A 25,638-nucleotide genomic window follows, 5' to 3' on the forward strand; every position below is an offset into this window, starting at 1 on the left:
CATACAGATCATACATCCATAATATGATCTCATATCCATGATGGGAGAGAGGTGTTACCAGAGTGTCAGGGCTTGATTCAGACGCAGGTCAGCAAGGAAAAAAGCAGATCTCGGTTGTCAGTGAAGTTAACACTTTAGTCAAGGAAACAAACATACAACTAGTGGTCTTGGCACACTTCCCAGTAGGTCTTGCCTATGGGATGTAATCCACTGAGAGCAGTCAAGTACAGCATTCCTTGTTTTCCTAGAGTGGACGTGCAAGGGAATGCTTGGTCCAGCCAGTTGAAACTTCCTGTTCCTCCTGGCCTGGAGCATCCTTCCTTGCATGTGACTAGTGGGTGGGCGTGACCTTTCCAGACCTGGTAAAAGGACATGGGATTCTGCCTCTCTCTCTTTTTTCCATCATCCTTTCGTCCTGCAAACTTCCTGGAATGAACTGCTGGCTGCCAGCCAAGCAGCCCCTCAGGTCATCTCCCTTAATGGGGTAAACCTGTTTTTATACGTTGGTAACTTTAAGCCTAAAACCTGCCTTCAGGAATCATACTGTGCTTTGCCTGATCGTGAGTAAACTTTCTTTTTATTGCTTATGAATAAGACTGTGGACAAGCCAGATTGAATTGCGTACTGTCTTCAGAAACTCACACAAGTTTGCAACTAGTTTTCTGCTGTTTAAAGGGGGAATGCACTCTGCTAAGTAAAGGAACTTGCAAGCACAAGTTAGGAAGGATATTAATAAACAATATATCCTCTCCTGCCACCCTGAACATTCCCACATTGCCTCTGTGGAGCAGTTGCCAGGGCTGAAGGTTCCTGCTTTTCACCCTTTCAAAGGGTCCTCTAATCTAGCAATCTCAAACTGTGCCTTTGACCTCTGAACTTCTCATTATTCTGCACATTCTTGGAGACCAGGTAGGAGGGGAGCTTGTTACAGCAGGAGAGGGCAACTTCCTGGATTCTTCAGCAGTCTCTTGATCCAGCTCCTCTGCTTCTGTCTCTGAGTCTGCACTGCTCCTTGTCACAGGCTCTCCCTGCTCACTCAGTCCTGTTGCCCCTTCAGAATCCAGGACCTCCTTTCACTCTTCTCTCTCTCACCTGGCTTCAGTGTCCCACCACCAATCCCCTGCCTCTGAGCCTTCCACCTCTGGGGTTTCTCTTGGGGGTTCGCAGACTGCTGCCTCCCACCACTCCTCTTCGTCCAGCCACTCCCTGACACAAAGACACCAATGAACTCAAATCCAGCTTGATTTCAAATCAAACCTCCAAATCATCGTAGCAATTTAGAGTGATTTTATCTAACTCCTTTTTTATGATGATTATTTTTGGCAGTGCATAGAGGACTACTCTGTATGTTATGAAGCTATTACTGTCACTCAAAAGAAATGGGACCATTTCTGCTGGGGTGTGCCTGTTTGCTTGTGTGAACAAATGTTTCAGAAAGCAATGTCTTGGGTCTCCATATACGGGGCAGGCTAACAGATAACGAGCAATGTTTTCCACCTGAGGTTGCCACAGATACGAAGTCTGTCTGTGTACAGGACCTTGTTGTAGGAGTCATCCAAAACTGCAGTAGGCATCACTTAGAAATGCAACTCAATAGAAAGGACTGTGTAGAATTTGGAGTGGCTTTAGAGGAAAAAGCTTTCAAACCTCTGGCACTTTTCCTGGAAAAAGAATGGAAGAAGCGCAATGGGAGAGATGATTTTTTCAAAATCAAGATGGAAAAGCATGGCAAATACAACAGGAAATGGAAATGGAAGATATGGAACTGGATGCAAATTAATGAATACGTAGTAAGTAAGGAACTATGGAATATTATTTTGATATACGGTCACAGCAAAGATACTCTTATGTGGACAAATCAGAAAGACTTATTATTGTTTAGTATGGAAAAATGGTTCTTGAAGATATAGGAGACAAAGTTGATACATTTGAAAAAAAACCTATTGCTGTAATAATAATAATAATAATAATAATAATAATAATAATAATAATAATAAATAGAACCCCTTTTGGACTTTTTGTGTAAAAAGGAAAATGAATTAATCTATTTTGATCAAAAGATTGGGGAAATATTGCCTAACAGAAAGTAGGTCAGTTGAGTGTCATTCTAGAGTGAATATTTTGAATAATTTCTTTTAAGTAACCGACAGACATAAAATTGGAAGTATTTTTATTTTTATCTCTTATTTTTCCGTTGGTTTTCCTTTTCTCTTTCTCTCCTTTTAGTTTTTTATTTAGATTAGTTTCTTTTCTTTCAGTGTATTATGAAAAAACTTCAATTAAATCTTATTTTAAAAGAAGTGCAATTCAATAAAGGCATTTCTTAAGGAAGCTGGTGAAAGTTTGGTCAGATAAAAGCTTTAAAATGCTCTGTTCTTAAGAGTAGATACCAAGGGAGAAATCTGGTGTTTCTAATTAGTTGCAGGTCCCTTCTGGATTCTGCCAGAAGATCCAATCCCTTAGCTGACACTTATTCAAGGTTAAAGCAGAGGTCAGTTCTAGAAAATACTGGTAGTACATCTTGACAAGCTGCTTTCCAGAGTTGGCTATCATCCAATTCCATATAGCAGAGAGCAGGAAAACTTTCAATAGGCATAGTAGCAATTTTTAAAATATACTTTTAACTGAACGCAGTCCACTCTTGCCTTAACTGTTGGCCATCCGGATTCTGTATGAAGAGGAGCTGCTGATATTTCTGATGTTAGAGCTTCCAGAAAAATAATAATCTGAACAGTTTCCAAAACTTTAATGGAGTTTGAATCTGAGTTCCAGGTTTCAACGCCGCAGAGCGTTTGAGTAAGCACTTTGCTACCAAATATCTTTAGGCCAGGTTCATTAGATGCCCTTCCTTATCTTAAGAGAACTTCATCAATGCCCCTATGGTTTTCTGTTTCACCACCTCCATTTGACACTTCCAAGAGAGGGTTTCATTAAAGAGTACAGCCAGGTATCTAAATGAGCAAGTTTGTTCAGCCGCCTGCTGATGCAAACACCATCCTAGACTGTGTCCGCTGAAAATCACCATCTTGTTCTTAAGAGTAATTTATAGATAGGATTTCCTGTTTACAGTAGGTAGTAATACCTCCAACAGATTTTTGCGGCCCAATTGAGAGAGAGAGGGGGGCACTGAATCGTTTGCTTACATCGAGATTGAGATATTTCTGCTCCTAATTGCTGCAGAGGGGGAGTTTGCATTGGCAAAATATGACACCAAATCGTTAATATAAAAGTTAAAGAGAGTGGGAGCCAGAATGCAACCTTGCTTCGCTCCTCGTGGCATTTTAAAGCATCAGTCATACCACCATTTAAACCTACTCTGACTCTCATTTCTGTGTTGCTGTATGGTTCTTGGATCAACAGCAGAGGTTTACAGTCAATGCTGGCAATTTGAAATGTCTCCCACAGTCTATTCCAATTAACAGTCGAAAGCAGCTGAACGATCAATAAAGGCCACATAAGAATTATCCTTAATGTTCTTAGTATATTTTCTTTCAGAGCAAAATACTGATCAATGGAACTGTGTCCTCCTCTGAATCTTACTTGTTCCTTATGGATAATGTTGTTACTTTGCAACCAGTCTGATAGATTTTGAAGGAGACGTCGTGCTTATAACTTTGAGGAGATGTTTAACAAGCTAAGTGGCTGATAGTTTTGTGGATCATTCCTATCCCCTTTTATTATAAGTCAGGAGAATGATGCAAATTTTTCATCGAGGGCATTTGGCCCCTGTTGTAAAAACATTATAAAATGCAAACTAGATAAAAACACTATTTAAAACACATCAGAGTACATTTAGAACCAGCATTCAAAATGCAGTTTGCTCTGAGAGTAGCCCTGCGATCAGCACCCCCTACACCCTAGTTTCCAAAGACCTGTCTGAAGAGGAAGGTCTTAGTTCGTCTCTAACCTCTCTTGGGAGGGAATTCCACAATTCTTCTTTGGCGATCACTCGTAGCCAAGTAAGACTGTCTTCCATAAACAGGATTTTAACACAGAAAAGTGTCTCTCTCATGTCACCACCAACCATGCTTCTGATGTTAAAGGGACTGAGAGAAGGAGCTCACCTGAGGATCTTAGCACCCGGTCAGGTATTCTGGGCCCAAGCCATGCGATTGTCATGGCCAGTCAAGTCATTAGGCAAAGGGAGGCAGCTGGTTCAGAGCGTCACAGAAGGACAGCCAACTGTGAGTTATTGGTTATATTTTTACTCCCTGGGAAAGCCAGACATGGGATTTTCTGTCGGGGGGGGCAGGGGCTCATTTGCTATCCTGCCTCAGGCAGCAAAATGTCTTGTGCTGGCTCCAGCAGCTCTAACAGAGTCCAGCAATGGAAGCAAGATGTATTTTATGTTATATCTTTATTCAGAAGAACCAAGAAGCCACTTAGTCAAACAGGGTGTGTAGAACAATTTAAAACAATATTAGGAAAGACTGCAGACTTTGGGACCAGCTCCTTAAAAACTCATTATTTCCAAACCTACTCAACTCCAGTTTGAAGCCTCACCAAGATCCCTGGAATCCGCCACCTTCTGCTCTCTGTGCTGCAGCCCATGTCAGGGATTTAATTTGAGCTGGCAGCTTTTTCTGGAGCTCAGCTTTGCTGCTGTGGACCCTTATCCTCCTCTTTCGCCAAACGGATTCCAGGAAGCAACTGAGGCTTAAATTAATCTGTGGCCCCAGCTCCCAACTTGCGGATCAGCCAGCACTTTGGGTGGCTTCTCTGTCTACAAAACCATGTTGTGGCCTGACTCTGCAAATGGGCATTAAGCTCCATAAGCAGAGTGTATACTTCTGTAGCCAAAAACCTGGCTCTTAAACTCGTCCAGGCACAGCAGAGAAGCTATAAAAGGAAGCGTCTTCCTAAACATGGAGGGGGGGGCGTTGGCCATTTTGCCGGATTAAATTTGCTCCCAGTGCTGACCCCCAGAAGAGATGAAAAGTACAAAACAAGCTGGAATTAAAGGCTTTCTGCAATCTGTCCCCCATCCTACTCCCTATCCCCTCTCCTCTGGGTATAGAAAAAATATGCAAGGGTGAATAAAAAGAAGGCTTTAGTTGTCTGGAGATGAAGCTACAGCTTTCCAGCCCTTGCCACCCCCTTCGTTGAGAGGATCATTCTAAGAAGGAACACAAAATGTGACACTGTCTTTCAAATACCCAGAGCAAGGGATCAAGAAGGAAGCAGAAATAAGGGTCCTCTACCTGTAAGTACCACATCAGAGCAGAAACTGAATCGACTCTCTACAGCAATTGATGCCTCTGGAGATGGAAGCGACTAATAGACACGTGACAGTCCTAAATGATCAATTTGTGGTTACTTCCTCCCCACAGGTTCATGCTGCTTGGTGACAGAGGATACTGCAGGGAATGAAGCTCAACTTGCCTTACCAAGCTGAGCAGATTTAAGCCTGGTGGTACCTTCCCACCTTCTTCTCTGCGACACGTAAGCCGCAACAGAGCGGGATGGGGTGACGGCGGCACCTAGATAAAGATGGCTTTTTAAGAAAGAACAAGTGGGGTGTGCAACAAAATGTTGCACCATGGAGTGATCCTGGTCAAGATTCTAGGCAGTAATCTAAGGTGGGGAGTGTGCGGGGAGATTCCCCCTTTTGAGCCCCATCCATTCAAAGTCCCACCTCGTCTTTAGATAAAACGTTCGGAAGTGATTGATATATATATAGACTGATGTGCCCCCCGCCCAAGCAGCTTTCCTCATAAAGCTGGGAAAGGTCTATTTCTATATTTATTTATGCACATTTTGGGAATCTGCTGCCTGATGGGCAGGCGCCCCCCACCGCCAGTCAATTTCCAAGGCAGCTTTTGCCTGCCCGCCCCCCACCTCTGTTTAGCCAAGATAGTGGGTTTATTGTCAATTTATTAATTACTTCATTTCTCCAGTAAGAAGCCTGCGGAATGATTTTTCAAGAGGCAGCTGAGGCTCTGCCATTGTGTCGGCTGAGGAGCTGCGCGTGGTTGACGTCACGATTCATTTTCCCCATGACTGATGAAGGCGGCTCTCGATGCCACGTTGTGCATACGAATCGGGAAGTGTTCCCCTGGCACAGAATGCCAGGCAATCCATCTTCACACCGCCACTCAGAGCGGCCAAGAGGGAGAGAGAGGGGAGGAAACTTTTGCTGTTGGCGATTGTTCCAAACAAATTGCTACACTGGCTCCCCAGAGCCACGCTCCAGGCGATGCTGTGGTGCCTGCAATGGCAACTGCTCTTCATGCCAATTTCGGAAGAGGACAGTAGAGCAGCAATGGTAGCTCCAACTTAAGTTTCCCAGATTCCCTTATTGGAAACAAAGGATTGTAGCACCGGTTTGCAATACAAATGAATTTGCTCGGAGCTAACTCATCATCAAGTAGAATAGGCCACGGCAGGTGAACCAGGAACCTTGTGGTCTCAGGATGCTAAGCTAGGCTACCTGGGACTGTGGATGATCAGGCTTCAGGGCCCAATCCACAGGAGGGAACCACACCATGCAACACCAGCTCTCTGGTTGGCAGGTAGTAGGAAGTGTCTGCACTGCCAGGACTGTGACCTGCCCCTGATCAGCCAAGCTTGGGATGGATACTAGGATCCTGGCTTGCCTTTGCCTGAGAGCAGGATTTTTCTGTCTGCAACACACTCGGTTCAGCTTCCAGCTCAAGCCTCCCTTAGTTCCATAGCACAGGGGGTGCTGGGCTGAAGAATGAACCCTCCAACCTTACGTCAACAATTCCAATATCGCTTGATTGTAAGGAAACCTCTAAAAATACAAAACACGGAAATTATTGATAAAAAGTGTTTAAAAGCAGCTATTTAAAAATATTCCGATTAACATCCACAGTAGCTAAAAAGAAATAAAACACATGTACCACTCTAGGCAACGGGGATGGCCACCCACAGCCTTGGCCTGGCTGTGACAGAATGCAATAGGAGCCACTAACTTGATGTATTACCTTTGCCGACTGCAGTTGTTTTCAGCGCTACTTTTCACTGTCATCAACTGTGTTTTATTACCGCTGCTTTATAGGCTACTGCAAACAACACCAGAATTATAATCTTTAGAAAAATATTGAAGAAATGTTTAAGTAAACAAACTATTGCCAACCTTCCAATTATTTTGCCGACGGCCATGTTTTGTTTTGCTCTGAATTTTCAAAAAGGACAGGCAGGGGAGACCTTGGCAGGTTAACAGGACGAGCTGGATTCATAACTGACCCTAATAAGATGCCTCTAGAAAAATGATGGGCTTGCTGTGTGCTGGTGAGCAAGGCGCCCTTCTCTTTGTGTGGTAATATCAGCCTGAGCACCGCCATCCATCATCCTTTATCACAGCGAGAGCTGTGATGCCGCAGAAGAGAAGCAGCAGCTGCACCATGGAAATGAAGGCGTGTAGAGCACCTGTGGGTTACAAAGCCCCCCCCCCCCCAAAAAAAATCCAGCTCTTGCTACACTGGCCTGCACAGCAGAAGGAAGTTTTGATTTTGGCCTGGTGACGCCTCAAGAGAGACTCCGTTATAGGAGGTCAGGCTCACATGTCTGAGGAAGCTGAGTAGCAAGAGCATCTGGTAAATCTATTGCCTCCTTTCATGGTAAATCTCTGCCCTCCCTCCCTCCCTCCCTCCCTTCTCATTTGTAAATTTTAAAAATATACAGAAGAGCATCAGACTACCTTCTAGAGGAGTTCAGCCAAGGAAAGGCCTCCAAAATGTCACTCTTTCCTTTCACACAAATCACAATAACTGACCAAGTAATTTTCCATGATTTGAGGTTCTTGCCGGAAGAGCCCCGAAGATGTGTTAATCGCTTTCCCTCATCTTGCCTGGATAGCAGAATAAGATGCATTTCAAGAAGGCATTTCGCAAACATCTTTCAAGGCTCCCTCTTTCTTGGGGAGACCTGCTCTCTTTATTCATCTTGCCCCAAACTCTTTCAACTGCTTGCCCTGAAACCTTTCCCAAAGCACCTTAAAATCACCACCCAGACCTTGCTTATTCACTTGACATCCTCATTCTCTTTCTACCAACATGCCACTACAATCAGCCCCCATTTCCCCCTCTCCAGTACCACTTTTACCCCCTCAGTCAAATCTCCTCTCCACCCTATTCATCCAATTTCTCCTAGTTTTTGTATGTGTTCCTAGGATTGCTTCTAACAATAACTCTTGTACTGGTTTTAATTCTCCCAAGCTCAGCCTAGTATTGGTGTGCTGTTTGCTGATTGAGTTTAATGTATTTAGTAAATGTGCCAATTTGCTTTTGAGATGATAAGCCAATTTCCTTTTTTTGACATAATAAAATTCTGCTTCTGATTCATCACTGTTACCTGTGTTCATTCTTGGGGAGCCAAACTCTGGAGCACATCCAGGTCTCATTGTCAAAACAGCCCTAGAATCGAGTGTCAGGTTGCAAGTGGGAACTGCAGGCTTCCATGTAAACTGCACAGTTGATATAAAAGTGACACTTTATTCATAGAACCCCTGTCTTGAAAGGGTACAGGAAGAGCAATTAACAGAAGGTGAGGAGGACTCATCCGGCACAAGGTAAAGGTCAAAATCTCAATCTACTGCAGACTAAATCAGCACAAAGCATTCCCTCCCAGTCCTTGGATTTCAGATACTGTCAGAGAAGCCTTGGGGCCAAAGGGAGAGAAAGGACAGCCTCAGAGCAGGACGTGTGCTCAGGGGTCCGGATATTAAAGAAACCTGAAGGATCACAGGACACTTATTTTGCATTTGTCCTTTACCAGCTAACAAGTTGGGCTGCAACCGGACAATCATTCTCTCTGGCTTGGGTGTCTTTACCAGCCAGCAGGGGCTCTCCATAACCCCTCTGAAACCTCATAAATGTATTCTTTTGGGGGGGGATGTTGTCCCCCATTCCCTAGCTATCATTGGCCACAAAGATCCAATATGAGTAAGAAGAGTGGGGTGGGGAGATCTCTTTGGCCCCTTCTTTGAGAAACCATTAAAGGCAGAAACTGGAAAATTTCAACTTAGGTGAGAAGAAACAGAACAGCCAACGCAGGACTAGGCCACGGTCTGGCGACTGAAGAGGTCGAGGGTGACAGCACTGAGGAAGGCTGGGATGCTGTCCTGCTGCAGAAGGTGGAGGTCGATCAGCTCTTGGACTGTCCGTGAAAACTCAGTTTCCAGTAGCTGCATCTTCGCATGGGGGGCTCTGGATGCCTGTAGGGGGGAAACAAGAGGAGGGTGGGTGGGAGAAGGGAAGCGAAGCTGTTAATTCATGACTGCCAGTGTTGTTCTCCCAGGACGCCAGCAGATTCCAGCACCCTCGCTGCAGAGACTCCTACAGCATATCTTATTCTAATCAAGGTAGTGTTATCTACTGCTGGGCAGGTGTTCAACACACAATTTAATTGGGCCATTATTAAGATTCTGCATTTCCAAAATCTCTGAACAATGCTCCCTTGCGCAAGCCTCAGATGAATAATGAATTGCCGAGCAGTGGGAAGAATGTTGAGAACGTTTTGAAAACAAACTTGAAAGCGGCTGTCGAGTTAACGTGTGCAGAAAAAGGAGCGCCACTGAAGGTAATCTATCAAAAAAACCCAGTCTCAATGGGATTGGAATATACAAACAGCTCTATCCCCTGTCCCCATGAAAGATTGATGGTCTTAGCCCTTCAGCCCCCTCCCCTCGTTCTTCCCGAAGATCTGATAATTCAACCTTCACTACTTCCATTAGATTTCTAAACAGCTTAGCGGCATATACACCCAAGTCGGTTTTGATGAGTTGTTGTTTTTTTTAATCAGGAAGGCATCTTGTTCAAAAGCAACCACAGAGCTGTTTCATGCATTTAAGCCTCACATCAGAAACAGTATGTGAAAAATGCAGCCTGATTTTGTGCTTTCTTGAGGCAGCAGTACCCAAACAGCCATTAGCAAGGGTCCCCAGGCCCAGTTCAAAGGGACAACCTTTCCTTTGCTGCCAACCCAGGAAGCCACCACCATCCATCCTGCTAGAGCAGAGCAAGGCTGAAGGGTTTTTTTTTTTTATAATAATTTTTATTAATTTTCCAATTTTAAAACAAAGCAACAACAACAACATAAAAGCATCAACCAATACAAACACACAAATATAGATTCTTAACCTCCTTTTCATAAGCCTCCTTTCTCGGACTTCCCCATACCTCACCCTTTTTGCATCCTTATTTTACAGTTTTTCAGCAACCCTTTTAGCCAATTAAATTTAAATTTATTAAATTTCTCAATTTCACCTTAAGTCATCAAACATTTTCAGCTGTAATTCTGCATCTTCCTTCCCCTTGACATTTTAACACTGATCCATATTGTAACAGTTCTTAAGGTAAGCTTTAAACTTCTTCCAGTCTTCCTCCACCATCTCTTTCTCTTGGTCACGGATTCTGCCAGTCATTTCTGCCAATCCCTGAAGGGGGGGGTTTGAGGGCAGAGGGGCAGAGCTGCTGACGGACCCTTGCTTTGCACACAGAAGACTTGCCAAGGGTAGCCCAGCAGGCAAACCATTGTGGAAAGAGGTATTTGGAGGGTGAAATGACTCAAGTGGAAAGTGGGCCAGAGAAGCTGGACCCCACAAGGAAAGGAGCACTGAGCAGTAAGGTCTCAGGCAAGAAATTCCAGCTCAAAACTCAGGGAATTTGGTCCCTCTCAAAACTAAGGGTATTTCAGGAGCACAAGGTATTCCAAGGTTCACAGGGGATGTGTGAATCCTCTCCACCTTTAACACTATCCTAGCGCCAAACCTACAGGCAGTTTAAAAAACCTAGAATGTCCCAGAATGAGACTTTATTAGAGGGTGAGGGAAGAGAGAGGATCCCTTTAATCTGGCATTGCAGGCGGGTGGACTAGATGACTCTTGTGGTCCTTTCAAACTCTACAGTTCTATAATTCCATGCCCAGATGGTGGCTACAGGTCCTTTATTTAAATCTGGGCTGCATCAATAGGAGTATAGCATCTAGATCAAGGGAAGTAATAGTGCCACTGTATTCTGCTCTGGTCAGACCTCACCTGGAGTACTGTGTCCAGTTCTGGGCACCACAGTTCAAGAAGGACACTGACAAACTGGAACGTGTCCAGAGGAGGGCAACCAGAATGGTCAAAGGCCTGGAAACGATGCCTTATGAGGAACGGCTAAGGGAGCTGGGTATGTTTAGCCTGGAGAAGAGGAGGTTAAGGGGTGATATGATAGCCATGTTCAAATATATAAAAGGATGTCACATAGAGGAGGGAGAAAGGTTGTTTTCTGCTGCTCCAGAGAAGCGGACATGGAGCAATGGCTCCAAACTACAAGAAAGAAGATTCCACCTAAACATTAGGAAGAACTTCCTGACAGTAAGAGCTGTTCGACAGTGGAATTTGCTGCCAAGGAGTGTGGTGGAGTCTCCTTCTTTGGAGGTCTTTAAGCAGAGGCTTGACAACCATATGTCAGGAGTGCTCTGATGGTGTTTCCTGCTTGGCAGGGGGTTGGACTCGATGGCCCTTGTGGTCTCTTCCAACTCTAGGATTCTATGATTCTATTCTATGATTCAAAGAAGAGTTGACCACTGCCTTGATAACCCTCCTCCAAAACCTTTGAAGAATGGCTTGTATCCAGCTAAGTTCTACCCAGAGTACATCCACTGAAATAAATTTTCCCAAATTAGTCATGTCCAGTGCTTTTTTTCCCAGGGGGTACTCAAGGTACGCAGTCCCAGCACCTCTTGTTTGTTTGTTAAAAAGTGTAACAATTACTGTATTAACTTCATGGTGAGTACCGGCAACTATTTTTCTAGGAAAAAAGCACTGGGTCTCATGTCCATTAATTTAAATGGGTCTACTCAGAGTAGAAAATAGTTGGATACAACTCAATTCTGTGTGCTCTGAAATTGCCCAATTGCCTTCCAATATAATGTCTGTGGATGGGGTGGTGGCCGGATTGCCTCTAACTCCCCGCCACCCCCAATGATAGTATTAGGTGCTGAATCTCGCCTTCCTTCCTTCCTTGGTTGGGGAGCCTGTGCCCCCACCCCATGCATGAAGGACTGCAGCAGCTCCCACTATCCCTGACCATTGGGCATGCTGGTTGGAGCTGATCAGCACTGGAGTCCCACAACGATGTTGGGAGGGCCGCGGGTTGATGGAAATAGGCTCAAAAGTGCATAGGCAGTGGGGGGGGGGGAGCAAACACCAGGAAGAACCTCCATCAGGAAACATCAGAAAGAACAGTGAAAGCTGACTGACAGTGGGACGGACTCCCTTGGGAGGTGCTGGGCTCTCTTTCCTTGGAGGTTTTTGAGCAGCGGTTGGCTGGCCATCCGCCATGGATGCTTTAGCTGAGATTCCTGCCTTGCAGGGGTTTGGAATAGATGACCCTCAGGGTCCCTTCCAACTCTACAATTCTACAACTCTATGATTCTATGAAAACCTCAATGATAGCTGAATGGGCTTTTTATGGGCTGGGGACAAAGTTCCTTGAAGCTGCCAATGACAAGCAAAACCCAACTGAATGATGTAAAATGGTAAATTGCGCAAATGTGTTACACGCCTGATCATGCAAACAGCCTTTCCATTATTCAAGAAGCCATATGAACCCAACACATGAAAATTCTTGATAAGCAATTTTGACACATGTCCACACACAATGCTGTCTACTGCTTGGCAAAACTATATTTTCAGTTTATCATTCTCTTAAAGTCAAATGATCCCCCCTCTAGCTTCAAGGGTCTCTCCTGGCCCTGCAGCCCAAGATCCTTTCTACTGGAGATGCCAGGAAGGGATCCTGAAACCTTTTGCACAGACAGCAGGCATTCCCCACTGAATTGCACTCCCTCCTTGGCACTTCCAGCCTGTACTTCTTCTGACACGCTGGTTGTAAATCCAGAGCTGGCTTTCTGCCTGCGTGGCAGGGCTGTGTGTGTGTGTGTGTGTGTGTGTGTGTGTGTGAATTTGCAGCCCGTGATGGTGCCATGTCCTGGCATCCCCTTGGAGAGAAGAGGCTTTAGCTGCCTTTGCTTTTCTGCATGAGACAAGATTAGCTGTCTTCGGAGAGAAGGAAAACACCATCAATCTTCCTTTTAACACTGGATATTGGTAAATTATTCAGGGCTTTATATTTTTTAATATATATTCCTTTTGGAAGGCTTGTGCTACAGATACAGCAGAGCACCAGCTCTCAGTCGCTGAGTGAGCCAGTTGCTTCGGAAATAGTGCCTTTCGGCTTTCGTTCCACTCCATCTACCTGCCACTGAAGGAGAGGAAGGTTGCCGAGGGGCCAAAAGCTCAGTGGTGGGTAATGGTTGCCTGAGAGAAGGGAGCGGCCCATGATCCAACTGCCCTTTCTCTCTTAGCTGCACAATAAACTTTCCAGCCCATTCATTCTATGTGTCCTCTCCTCTAATGATGGCTAGTTTCTCTGGCTGGTTTGGATGGTACCTGGTCCTGGTCCTGCCTATACACAGAGAGAACGCAAGTGAGCCTGTCTCCTCTGCACATCCTCCAATGTCACCAGACCAACAGGGGGGGAAATAATGTCTGCACATGGCCTACACAAAGAAACTCCAATACAAGCAGACACAGGTGACTTGATCGAGATTACTCTTCAGTCACTACAGACCTGGAAGCCACCTATATTCGAAACAGATATTTGGCGACCTACCAAACATTTCTGTCGTGCTGGTGATGCTGTTGCAACCCATCTTAGATCAGGTCACAACTAGTGCTGGGCGATATCAGCTTTTCAACATTGCAATGTATCACCAGCAGAGGGGGGAACAAACTGCATCAGGCCCAGCCCCACAAGACGCTGGGTGAAGGAGCCATTGCGCTCTGGCCACCAAACCGATCTCAGGTGATATATCAACACATCACCCATGTCTAGCCACAACCTTGTAGTGATCCACCAATCTTAAGACCGATTGGTCATTTTGCCAAAGAGATCAACTCTATGTAGTTCTGGACCTCACAGCCCTGTAAGGATATCTAGGGATGGCAGTGGCAGAGGTGCTGTTGCTTGGTTTGTCCCTCTGAGTACAGGAATAGAGCCAGTATCTACAATCAATAGAATCAAGGAATGAAGTTTTTCCTGGACAGTACCATTTCAGTCTGCAGGTGAAAATTTGTATTTTCTTGTAATTCTCACCATAAGTTGTTTTTTGGGGGGAGAGAACATTGTGCACAGAAAACTAAGATGCCATAAAGAGGCACCCGGACTAGCCTTCTCCCTGCCACACCCATTTTCTATCTCATTTTGTTTCCTTGTTTGCACAAGAGATATTCGATGTGAGCCTCTGCCTTCCCACCTTAAGTGGTGCCCAGCCGAGAAAAGCTTTACCACTCAATTCCTAGAGAAAGGGTACCAACTCCAAGCATCCCTGACCATTGGCAATGCTGACAAAGGGGCTGATGGGACTTGTAGTCCAACTTCTGGAGGCCATCGGTGTGGCTACCGCTGCCCAAGAGTCGTAACTCATCCCACCTTTCCATCTCTGCTTCTTCATCCCCCTGTGGTGCAGCAGAGCTCTTCCGACAAGCCTGAACAGCTTTCCTAGCTGTCAACGCACAGCAAGTCTCGCCCTCCTCCCTGACCCAAGCCAAGTGGGAAGTCAAGCGCACATTCAGTGCAGACGGGTGTCAGATGCTGCATCACATTTTTTCCCTTTAAGCCCTCCGTGTTGAGAGGTTGCTGCATCCGACTGGCAGGGTCATGCCAACATCTCGAAAGACAACGTGGCGACATGCGAAACACAAAGGAGGATCAGTGTTGTCACTCGGCAATGAAACATACACGACTCCAGAGCGTGTGAGTGTCGCGCGACTTACCACTGGAATGACAAGTATGCCACGTTGGTGGAGATTTAGAAAATGTAACCTTCTGAACCTCATTTGAGAGAACAGAAAGGGGCGCTTCATTCTTAACCATTAACAAAGAGAAGAGTGATATGTGTGTGTGTGTGTGTGTGTGTGTGTGTGTGTGTGAAAGTGCATTTGAATATCATGCCTGGGATCCCCCACATCCTTCTCTTTATAGAATGAAGCTGCAAGGGGAGGGGCACTGAGAACAATTTTTTGAGGGTGGGGGCAGTTTTAACACTTTCCTCACACTATGGTTATTTTTTTAACACTTTCCTCACACATATGCCACATTCCCATCCAAAATTGAAGCATTTCTCCCCAAAGCTGCTATTTATAGAAAAATCACCAGGGGAACTGGGGTGTGTATTTTTGTGAAGGGTTAACCCGCTCCCCTTTCCCCCCATGCCATGGTCCTGATTTGGATCACAGCACCCCTGGAGTTGCTCTTTAACAAACAGAGGTATGGAGATTGTGCAGTTTGCTTTAGGAAAGACACAATAAAAGGAATTTGAGCAATATGTGATCCCCTGATGGAGTTAACTTCCAAGGGTTATGATGAAGGACACTAGCTGGGATGGCATTAAACAGGGCCAGGCAGATTCAGTGGGGTTTGCCCAGGAGAATTACCTGGTGCATTGTATCACAAAGGCACTCTTTTCAAAGCAACCCCCTTGTTGCATTTTCTTAACCTTTTCCCTCACTTCACAACATCCTCCCGCTGCTGGCCATTTCCATTGCCCTGCCATGGTCTGTATTTTTTAATCTTCACTTTAGCAGGCTTAGATCTTGTCACAGACCAACAAACCAATGTTAAAACATCCTTCCCTTCTTTTATTTGGAAAAAAAGCACACAAACCCACAGTTTTGACCTTTTAGCAGGAAAATCCTTTGGTTTCTGCCTCTTGCTTTAGATTCTAAGATTTTTCTAAATGTCAGGAGCTAACTGTCTATGCGCAGCTGCCTCTGAAAACGGCAAAGCTGCCTCACAGAGAGACCACCAGCTTCTTCTGGAATGTCGACACACAGAAAGGGCAGCCTAGGAAACAAAGCTGGTGCATGAAACAAAATGCAAGGCACACAATCCTCTGTCAGGCTTCGCAGGTGTATGCACAAAATCTAGTCTTGAAAGTCACAACCATTTCAAACCGAAAACTCTGGGTGCAGAAGGACCTTGAGATAACGAAGGAGAGGCGAGCCGATTCCAAATGTTTGGGTCAAATGGTGTGATCAGGGTCAGCACATGGTCAGATATAACACTGTCGGTATCAAAGGACACACGTTTGCTTAGATGGGGAACCTGTGGTTCTCCAGATGTTGTTGGATTCCAATGCCCATGGCTTGTGGTCAGGGATGACGAGAGCTGTAGTCCAACAACATCTGGAAGGACAAAGGGAGTGGTTTAGATCCTGATGGCCCTTACTAGGGTTGGAGGAGAATTTTGTGGGGTCCACATTATAAGTGTGCTGATCTAATGAGGGAAAAGCCAGCCTTACTGTCCTTAGAACAGCAGCCAGTGTCTCTCCCACACAGACATCTTTGAAGAGCAGACAATGGGACTCTCAGTAGATCTATCTTCTTTCAGCCCCAGGTGGTAACTATTGTGTGTTGCCTTTGCAGAGTAGAACAAGTGAAGGCGGAGCTGAAAGGCAGGCACCAGGCAGGGAGGGCTCCAGCTGCAAAGAATAGGTTGATAGAAAATAGACCCATGACATGGCAGGGTCTTGTCTGGAGAGATGAACTGGTTCTAAGGAGAGATGAACCAGTGAGGGGCAGTGGTCAAGAATGTAAGCCTCGACAGGTATTTCAGATAAAGAAAAGTAGCCTTGCTTTGTGTTGAATACTGCGAAGCTCTCTCTCTCTCTCTTCCTGCATTGCAGGGGATCAGAGTAGATGACCCGCAGAGTCCCTTCCAACTCTATGATCCTATAACATTTAGAAGTGGGAACATAAAGCTACCAAAATGTGAATTTGTCTTTCTAAATGATTTTCCTAGTTATTGTCCCAAAACATAAGGATAATGGAAGGACAGGAGAGGAAGCGATGGGAGAGACACAGGCACGTTAGTTCTGCAATGCAATCAGAGGAGACTTCTGAGAAGCGGAATAATTGCTCAAAACTTTGCTCTCCTGGGTGGTGATATCATTATCAAAATCCCCAAATTGAATCATGCCTCACTGATCAGCCTCTCCTAAGCATTAGGCCCTGCTCAAATATCATGTCCCTAGGTAGCTAGTAAATCACTATAATTAGGAGGTGTTCATTTAAAGTGATAGAAATATTAAAAACACCAAACAAGACAAATTGGTCCACGTGATGGGGTTCAGCCTGACAATACTTATGAGGTTGTCAGTAGCAGTATTTTTCTTGATTTTTCTTCTTAGCAGCTGGTAGATTTTGAAGCCTCTGTGACATTACTTTGCACAGTCGTCTCTCCACCCCCCACAGGACAGCTTAACAATGTGGCTCTAATAGGGCAGAGGTGGGATGGTCCTGGATGCTTTAGTTGAGATTGCTGCATTGCAGGGGGTTGGACTAGATGACACACAGGGTCCCTTCCAACACTACAATTGTATGATTCTGTGAACTGCAGTGTCCAGGTGACATGCAAGGGATTCTATCTATCCATCCATCCATCCATCTGAGAAAAGAAGCTTTTCCCTGCAGTAATGCTTGTGTCTCTAGCTTCCTCCTGACTATAATATTCTGTTTGTAAGCTAAAAGTGGTCGGCCAGTTCTTTATAATAATTGCTTCTTGCCAAGACTTTTGACCCCTGTCGCTGGCTTGATATATAAAGTGAATTTACGAAAGAAAGAGGGGGTAGGGAGTGGGCAGCGATTAAAATGACTTCCAGGGAACGCAATGAAAAAGCTGCTCTTTCAGGGTGGGCAAGAAAGGAGAAGCTGGCTGACAGGGCTAGAAAGGAAATTGAATACCTGTGTGAGAGAGGCAAAGAGCAATCTGAAGTACAAAGCAAGATTTCTATCAACTGCACACTCTCTTTATACTTCTTATTCAGCGTCTGAGAACCACCTGACCACCACCACCATATCTCCTTCTTTTTTTTAGGATGGGAGACACCTGCTTACTGCCTTAAAACCAGGGGAGTAATGAACCAGCTTTCACATACCAAAAATAAGAGAATGACACCCAACTGTGGCACACCCACACGTAGAAAGCAACTGAGCTCACACCTGCACCTGTAGCTCCATTGCTCCCAAATCAAGAAGAGGATGGATGATGGGCAGGAGTTATTTCTGCTACAGGTAAGCACATGGCAGGGATTGTGCAGCGCTCCTTGGTCATGAGACAGTAATGACTCTGGGTTCAGAATTCTAATCTTCTGGGGATGAGGATGGCGGCCTAGAGCAAGGGTCAGCAAACTTACCGTGCCTCGGGCAGGTGTCTCCAGCACCGATCGCGTGGCAGGTCGGAGGGGGGGGAGCGGGTACCCATACGCGTGCACACACACTATTTCTGACGCACTTCTGGGTTGAAGGAGCACCAGAAATAGCTTCTGTGCATGTGCATGGGCCTCCTCCGACCCAGATGTGCACCGGAAATAATGCTTGCGCATGTGTACAAGCTATTTCCAGTGCTCCTCCGACCCGGAAGTGGGCAGCCGCACAGCGCAGTGCCGATAAGAGCGGGTGGCGGCAGCGGGCGGCGGGAGTCGCCGCGGGCCGGATAAACGAGTCCCTTGGGCCTTATCCAGCCCGCCAGCCTTAGTTTGGGGACCCCTGGCCTAGAGCAAGAAAGGGGAAGTGCCCTCAGTAGCAGCCCCACATGTTTCTACAAAAGCAGAAACACTGGCCCAAGAAGAAAGGCATTTCACTAGAAACACTTTGGAAAGGGATGAAACCTCGGGGGGGGGGGGTTGGAAGAAGATGGGCAGGGTTGGAAATGACCAAGAAAGCAGCACCAGATTGAGGAGACACGGGAAAAAAAATATGATTAAGGGATTTGGACTGGTGCTGGTTTGGCCCTCAAAAATATGTACTTTTAAGACTCAAAAACAAAGAAGAAGAATATTTGGCTCAGACTTAGTTAAAAATAAACACTAAGGCGAAATCCTGATCCCAGAAACAGGAGCAGGTTCTGACCTTTCAACTTTCTCCTGCCTACTTCTAGGCGCAAGGCCATTTTGACCGAAGCACCCCACTGCTGAAGGAAAGCATCTCACTGCTGACGACTCTGAGCATGCCTGTGTTGCATCTCCTGACCATCTGTGAGCCTGCCATGTTGATCTGAGCTCACACTAGAAAAGAGAAACTACCACTAGCAGCAGCAGCAGCAGCAGCATCTCCCTCTCCCATCCAAGCCCTATAAAGGCGACTGCCAGGCCATCTGTCTGCAACATCAGTAACACCAAAGAAGCCATTTGTAGGGCAGCAGAAGCACACAGTTAAAATCTCAAATTTTTTGCTTTGATAAGCTTTGCCAACTTGCAATGATCCCACGAGCTTTTTCAGGGTATTTGATCTCACTAAGATCTCTTCTCCAACATAAAGAAGAAGACACTGCGTGATCCTTGCACATCTTCTGGTCCATCTTGTAATAAGATCCTACCTTTGTTTCAAAACGAAGGAGAACTCAGAGGCCATAGATATAGATGATAGATAGATAGATGATAGATAGATAGATAGATAGATAGATAGATAGATAGATAGATAGATATGGTCACAGCAGCCACTGCAGAAAGGAAATCAGTTTCTCAGGAGATGCTCCCAAGGTAGGCATCAATCCCCAAGCAAACATTAATGACCCGCATTGCAGGATCAGACCAAGAGTCCATCTAGGTACCTAGGGAACTCCCCTGCTTCCTGGTACTTTTAATACACATGCAGAGGATTGAGTGTGAGGCCTTTGGCATGTGAAACATGCTGTGCTCTGGTCCTCCCTGCCCCAAGGATCTACTTCTGTACATCAATAGGCTGCAGATGCTCATAGGCAGAGCATGATGTGCCTGCTGTTCACCCCAAGCATCCTGTGATCAGAGACAAATGGCCTCTGATTACAGAAGCTCTATTTTGGCTTGTCAAGGCCAATGTTCATTGATGATAACATAAAACCACAATGAGAACATTTTATTTCTTATATATGGCTCCTTCATCAGGCCCCGGGGCAGGACATAAAAAACAATGGTTTGTTTTTTTAACGAGCAGATAGCACATTGTAGGTTGCTGTGCCTGGTTTGAGAAAAGAGGCCACACGGCCCTACTTCTCTGGGATATTTTTGAATAGCTTTCTTAGTTTGTGATGCTATTTTAGGGGTGTTGCTATATTTCCTGCATCTCTCTCCCTTGTGCCCCACTGGCTTGCCTCCTCGACCTCCTTCCAGGTAGTTAAAGAATAAAATTAAAAAGTGAGGGTGACAACCTGCAGCTTCCAGCTGGAGGGCCTCCTAGGTGATTCATGATGCAGGTGGGTTGCTGAAGACCTCAGGATTCATCGGCTGCCAAATAGAAATCATTTCACTTGTTTCTTGTGACAGGCTCCTCTCTTTGAAAGAGACTGTGGGGGTGAATATTGGGGGGGGCGAATGGGATGGGAATGGGGATAAAGTGGTGCTTTACTCATGATGGGTGAGTTGCTCTACAATCATGCTGAAGAAGAGCAGGTATGATTAATCCATTTGGCAGCTGTTTTGCACAGTGTAACTATCCTTGCAAAGGTGGAATGGAGTGGGCGGGTGGCACCAGGCTCCGGGGACTGATGCTGGCGTAGGGAGTCCACTGACGCTTAAGCACGTGGATTCAACAGGCAATAATTGCATGAAAAGTTTGTCTCAACAGAAGACGAACGGGCACTTTGGCTACCCATCTCCAAGACACAAGGAATTGTTTTGTAAAAGCAACATACGGGGTTGATAGCAAATCTCATTGGTACTTCACACTAGGTTTAGTCATCTTTGCTCTTCTACGTTCTTATTTCGTCTCAGCCTAGTGCCCTTAGGCAGAACCTCAGTATAAATTAAGAAACAAGAACAGCAGCATGTGCTTCATCACTTGCATGCAAAGTCAGAGACACCAAGAAGAGGATTTAGGTCTACAAGGGAGGGAAGGAGAGGGAGAGGGAGAGGGAGAGGAATAGAGAGAGGAAGAATTATTGTTCTTCAGATGAGGAAAAGAAAAAAAGGGAAACTCAACATGATATTAGCTGCTACTTCTCTAAAGCAGTGGGAGGTTGGCCTTGATCGAAGGTCTCCACCAGCCAGGATCTAGCACGTCGCGTCTTGGGTCACCAACACCGTGGTTCCTCAAAAGCTCAGGCTAGTTAGACTTTAGGGGCTTGTGTCCTGGAAAAAGAGGACACATGGCAACCCTTTTCCCTTTGGGGCTCCAGTGCTAGCTCCAAAGAAGTCAGCTGATCTCCCAGCTTGAATACTGTCAGCTGATTCTCCAAGCCAATCAAGGCACACCAGGCTCTAAAAGCCAAGCCAGCTCATACGTCCAAGGAACATATCTTATGCATGAGCTGCCTACTCTCCTGCTTTCTGCTCTTGACCTTTGTCTGCTTGGCCTGGTGCCTGACCTCTGACCTGTCTGTGACCAGATCCACTGCCCCTCTGCACCTTCCCTATCTGTGCCCAAGGGACACCCCAGCTGCATCCTGCCAAGAGCTGACACTGTCGGAGCTGAGCTGTATAGGCAGCTACTTAGTGGGAATCCAGAGCCAGGAACTGAACTGAGTCTGAGCCAAGGGAACCAGAAAAGAAGCTGAGAGCTGGAGCCAGGAATGGCCATAGTTACTCAAGCAAATTTCTGAACAGGAAGGCTTTAGATGGCCCAGGGTAGCTGTACACAAAACGGGGGTTTCTCAGTTCTAGACCTAGTGGCTGTCTATAGAAGCACCGGAACCAGGTTACAGGTGCAGTCAAGCCTGCGAGGAGATGAAGTTTGTGTCCCACAGAGCTGGGATCAAAGTTGGATGGAGCCCTGGAGAAGATCTGCAGGAGGGTAAGTCTAGAGGGAAAGTGGGAACTAAACTAGATGCAGTAAGCAACAGGGAGCTGGTAACCCCTCATGTCTCCTCTGCTCTCCCAATGCCACATGAGAATACTGCACAATGTGACATGCTGCCCTTGCCATCACAGAGCACTTGTATCACATGGAAGAGAGGGTAAGGATCAGCTCCTTGACCCATGTTACATCTAACCTGGCCCTCAATCAGGAGCCAGGGTCCTCTGCCAAGATGTCCATCTGCATTGGGATGGGAGGGAAGAAGTGGTCAGAAAGGCCTGGCAATAAGCAGATCAACTGCCAGGCAGAGAGGCAGAGGAGGAGGAAGCAGGTCAACAAGTGAAGGTACCTTGAGCATGACTGGGGAAGCACACCAGTAAGCCCAGAGGAAGGTTGGTTGTTGTCCAGTCAAAGACGCAGGCCTGACCAGGAAGGAGCAATAGAAAGGGCAAGTCAGGAGGAACTCATGTAATTGTTTGGGAGAAGGGCCATAGTTCAGTGGTAGAACACCTGCTTTGCATGTAGAAGGGCCCTGGTTCATTCTATGAAGTCTGAAACCTTGGAGAGCTGCTGCCAGTCTGTGTAGATAAATACTGAGCTAAACTGACATATTGTCTGACTCCAGCCTTCCTAAGTCTGGATCATTGTGGTGCTGTGTTGGCCCCTTGGAGGACAAGACTGTCTCTTCTTCCCCCTCCCTGGAGTCTTGGGCTTGCTCTCCAATGCACAGACCACTTTGAATCCAGGCTGATCCAGACATCATCTTACCCATCACAAAATGCCCATTCACATTGTTGATTTGTAGTGCTTTGCAAATCACATTTAACCTCCTGCTGCCCTCGCCAAGCACCTACTTTGACATCAGAATGGTTTCGGCTAACCTAACAGGTAAGGTGACACCTTTCGTCAAGCCAGCTTAAATGTTATCGCCTTAATTAATTTCAGCCTTATTTTATGAGTTTGGCGTGGCACTGAGCAGCTATAACCAGCCTCAGTGTCTTCCACAAGGTACCGAGTCGACTCGGGAAATGATTCAACAAGATCAGCAAGCCGTGCATGACAGAAAACAGAAAAGTGGGATGCTGGAATGTTCAATTAATTTGACAGCCCTCAATGATATTTTTCTCTCCCAAGCCAGGCCTGAAATTCATTATTGTGCTAATACTTGGAGGCTGGGAGTCAGACACAGCAGCACTTAAATCCCTTCCTGCTCCAGTGACTGCTGCCTTCTCCAGGATGGCTCTCCCGGCAGCTTTACAAAGAAACCCACAGCCAATTTCAGTACTGGAAGGCAGCAAAGTTAACAGACAAGCAAAGGAAGCCCCTAGACGGAAGGTTGAGTGACAGACGCATATAAGTTGTCTTCAGATAACAGAACTCACCATTCCAGAAAAGATTTCCTTTTATCTACCTCCTTGGTGTCCTAACGGAATGGCTTCGACTGCTTAACTACAAAAACAGGTAAATCCTGATTTTTTTATTTTGGCCTGGGATTTCTACCTTTTGGGTTCTCCTTCAGGAACTAGAAGTGAAACATTTCCCCCAAATCCAGGCTCTTTACTGGGGGCTTGAGTGGGAATCTGTAGCCAGCAGAAGGGTGCAGTTATTGATCTGGCAAAAGGCAAAGGCGAAGCTCTTGAAACCTATCCTGACATCTAGAACAGATTTTTTAAAATGTTGTAAGCCACTTTGAATCCAAACTTGGGGGAAAGTTGGGCTATAAATATATTAAGTAATAAATATGACTAATAATATACCAGGTCTGGCCAATTCAAAGGCTTCATACTGGTTGTACATTGCAGGAGTTGAGATTGCCCACTGCTGCTAAGGCTCTTGTAATGGTTCTAGGGGTTGCTCGTGCGTAAGCAGGTGCTTATCTCCCCGGCTGGGTGCAAACACCTGGCTGGGTTGCCAAAGTGAACCTTTTCTGTCCGGACAGCCAGTCACCCGTGGCTGCCTCAATCGCTGGCAGAATCTGTCAGTGGGCGTTTCTTAAACTTCTTCCAGCAAAGAAGCTCTTTGATGCCTAGTCTCCTCCTACTCTCTCTGCGCGAAAGCCTTCTGCGCAAGGAGGGCGTGGGCAGCGGAGGACCCCTACTCTCCCCGCTGGTCCCAGGCAAAGAGTCATGGGACCGCCTCGCCACTTCCCCCATCTGCCCCCCTTCTCCACTGGTGCTACGCTGATTCCCTTCCCCAGAAGTTCGGCTGCTTCTCCCGATCCCTGGACGCTCTCTGGAATCCCTCTGGCTCTTGCTCTCTCCCTCCGGCACTGATGGCAGTTCCCTGACATCTCTGAACAGCCACAGTCTTAGTTCAGAGGAAAAAATCTTAGCCCAAGGTTCCCCATGCTGATGCCCTCCTGATTTTTGGGATTCCAACTCCCATTACCACCGACCATGCTGGCTGGGAATTATAGCCCAAAATATCTGCTTGGGAAAGGCTGCCCTAGCCTGAACACACAAGGTCCCAGTTCATGCTTTCTTTGGTTTGATAGACCCTTAAACCCAACCAGCTTTTAACCTAGAAAACCACACACTCCATACTTATAGATAGCCCTTCCATTTGGGATTTGTTGCCTTCAGTTGGGATGGTGGTGGAGGCACCGTGAGATGGATCCTACAAAAACAGGTAAATCCACACAAATGCCAACATTTGTATTCACACCACTGTTGGAGCTATCTAGCGCTATGTTTGGTTGAAAGCCTACTGCAGCTTTCGGAGATGTGAATAATTCTCACTTCGTGCTAGAGCTCCTCTCCTGACGGGGCTGCCCCCCCCCCAGCTCAGCTCCTTTTTGCTAGAGGTGCATTGGGGAAAAGATTTATGCAGACACCATCTCTGCAATTATGGACAGCAGAAAAGGCGCCCAGATATCATACAAAGTGATGCATTTTTGCCAGCAGGCCTGTATGCATCACAGATCCAGTAACAGCTGTCACACTCCGGTCTCGTCTGAGCTCCAATACTGCCTTGGCTTTATTAAATGCTCTTTCAGATAGATGCTCTCCTCTCCCTTCTCTGCCACTTTCCCCATGTGACTGTATTCTCTTCACCAGATTTCTCAGGGCGACAGGAAATGTCCCAACTTCAAAGGGGAGATGGTGTGATTGGTGACTGTTTCCATCACATGGTGTTACATTTTTAATGCTTATTTCTTTCGGCAACACGTAGCTAATTAGCAATGACCCAGAGGCAGCCAAACCGCTCAAAAGGCAATCTCTGCAGCCCTTGGGCATTCTTTAAAATCTGGCTTCTCTCACTGCACCACATCTTTCAGTAATCATCCCTGATGCCCAAATAAGACAATCTGTTACCTCTTGAAGAGGGCTAAGAAAGTGACAAGGTGATCTGGGGAGAGCCTGAGCAGTTATTTATTTCGAAGGGAGTGGGAACAGGCCTCTTCAATAATCTCTGCTGACCAACAGCCCCCTCCTCCTTGATCTTCTGCTTTCCAGTCTTAGCTTCATTCTTGCCAATATATTTTATTGTTCTAAAATTAACTACAGAACAGACCTCCTTTTGGCATCAAATGGGTTTTAGCCAGGAGGAGGAAAAATCAAATGTTTCCAAATATGTTTCATCTAGAGAGGCCTGAGAGAGGCCTCCGGGACACGACTGCTGCTGCTGCTGCTGCTGCTGCTGCTGCTTGCGTGAGTGTTGGGAGGACCGCTCCCTCTCCTGCCAACTCCATCCGGCCTAGGGGGCGGGGCCTGCACTCACTGCCACAGCATAAGAGGCCTGAGAGAGGCCTCCGGGACACGACTGCTGCTGCTGCTGCTGCTGCTGCTGCTGCTGCTGCTGCTGCTGCTTGCGTGAGTGTTGGGAGGACCGCTCCCTCTCCTGCCAACTCCATCCGG

The 25,638-nt window shown here is 46.2% G+C and overlaps 1 protein-coding gene across 2 annotated transcripts in view; it reads right to left on the bottom strand.

The window, feature by feature from the left end:
- Positions 1 to 8,436: 8,436 nt before the first annotated feature.
- MAD1L1 (mitotic arrest deficient 1 like 1) overlaps positions 8,437 to 25,638 on the bottom strand; it is a 452,304-nt gene continuing 435,102 nt past the window's right edge. For both annotated transcript variants that reach the window (XM_079953794.1, XM_079953795.1), the window contains exon 18: positions 8,437 to 9,178. In XM_079953794.1, the coding sequence (XP_079809920.1) occupies positions 9,020 to 9,178 (159 nt within the window). In that variant the 3' untranslated portion in view covers positions 8,437 to 9,019. The remainder of the gene's footprint in view (positions 9,179 to 25,638) is intronic.

Source organism: Podarcis cretensis, assembly GCF_951804945.1.
Source record: "Podarcis cretensis genome assembly, chromosome: 14".
Taxonomy (NCBI): Eukaryota; Metazoa; Chordata; class Lepidosauria; order Squamata; family Lacertidae; genus Podarcis; species Podarcis cretensis.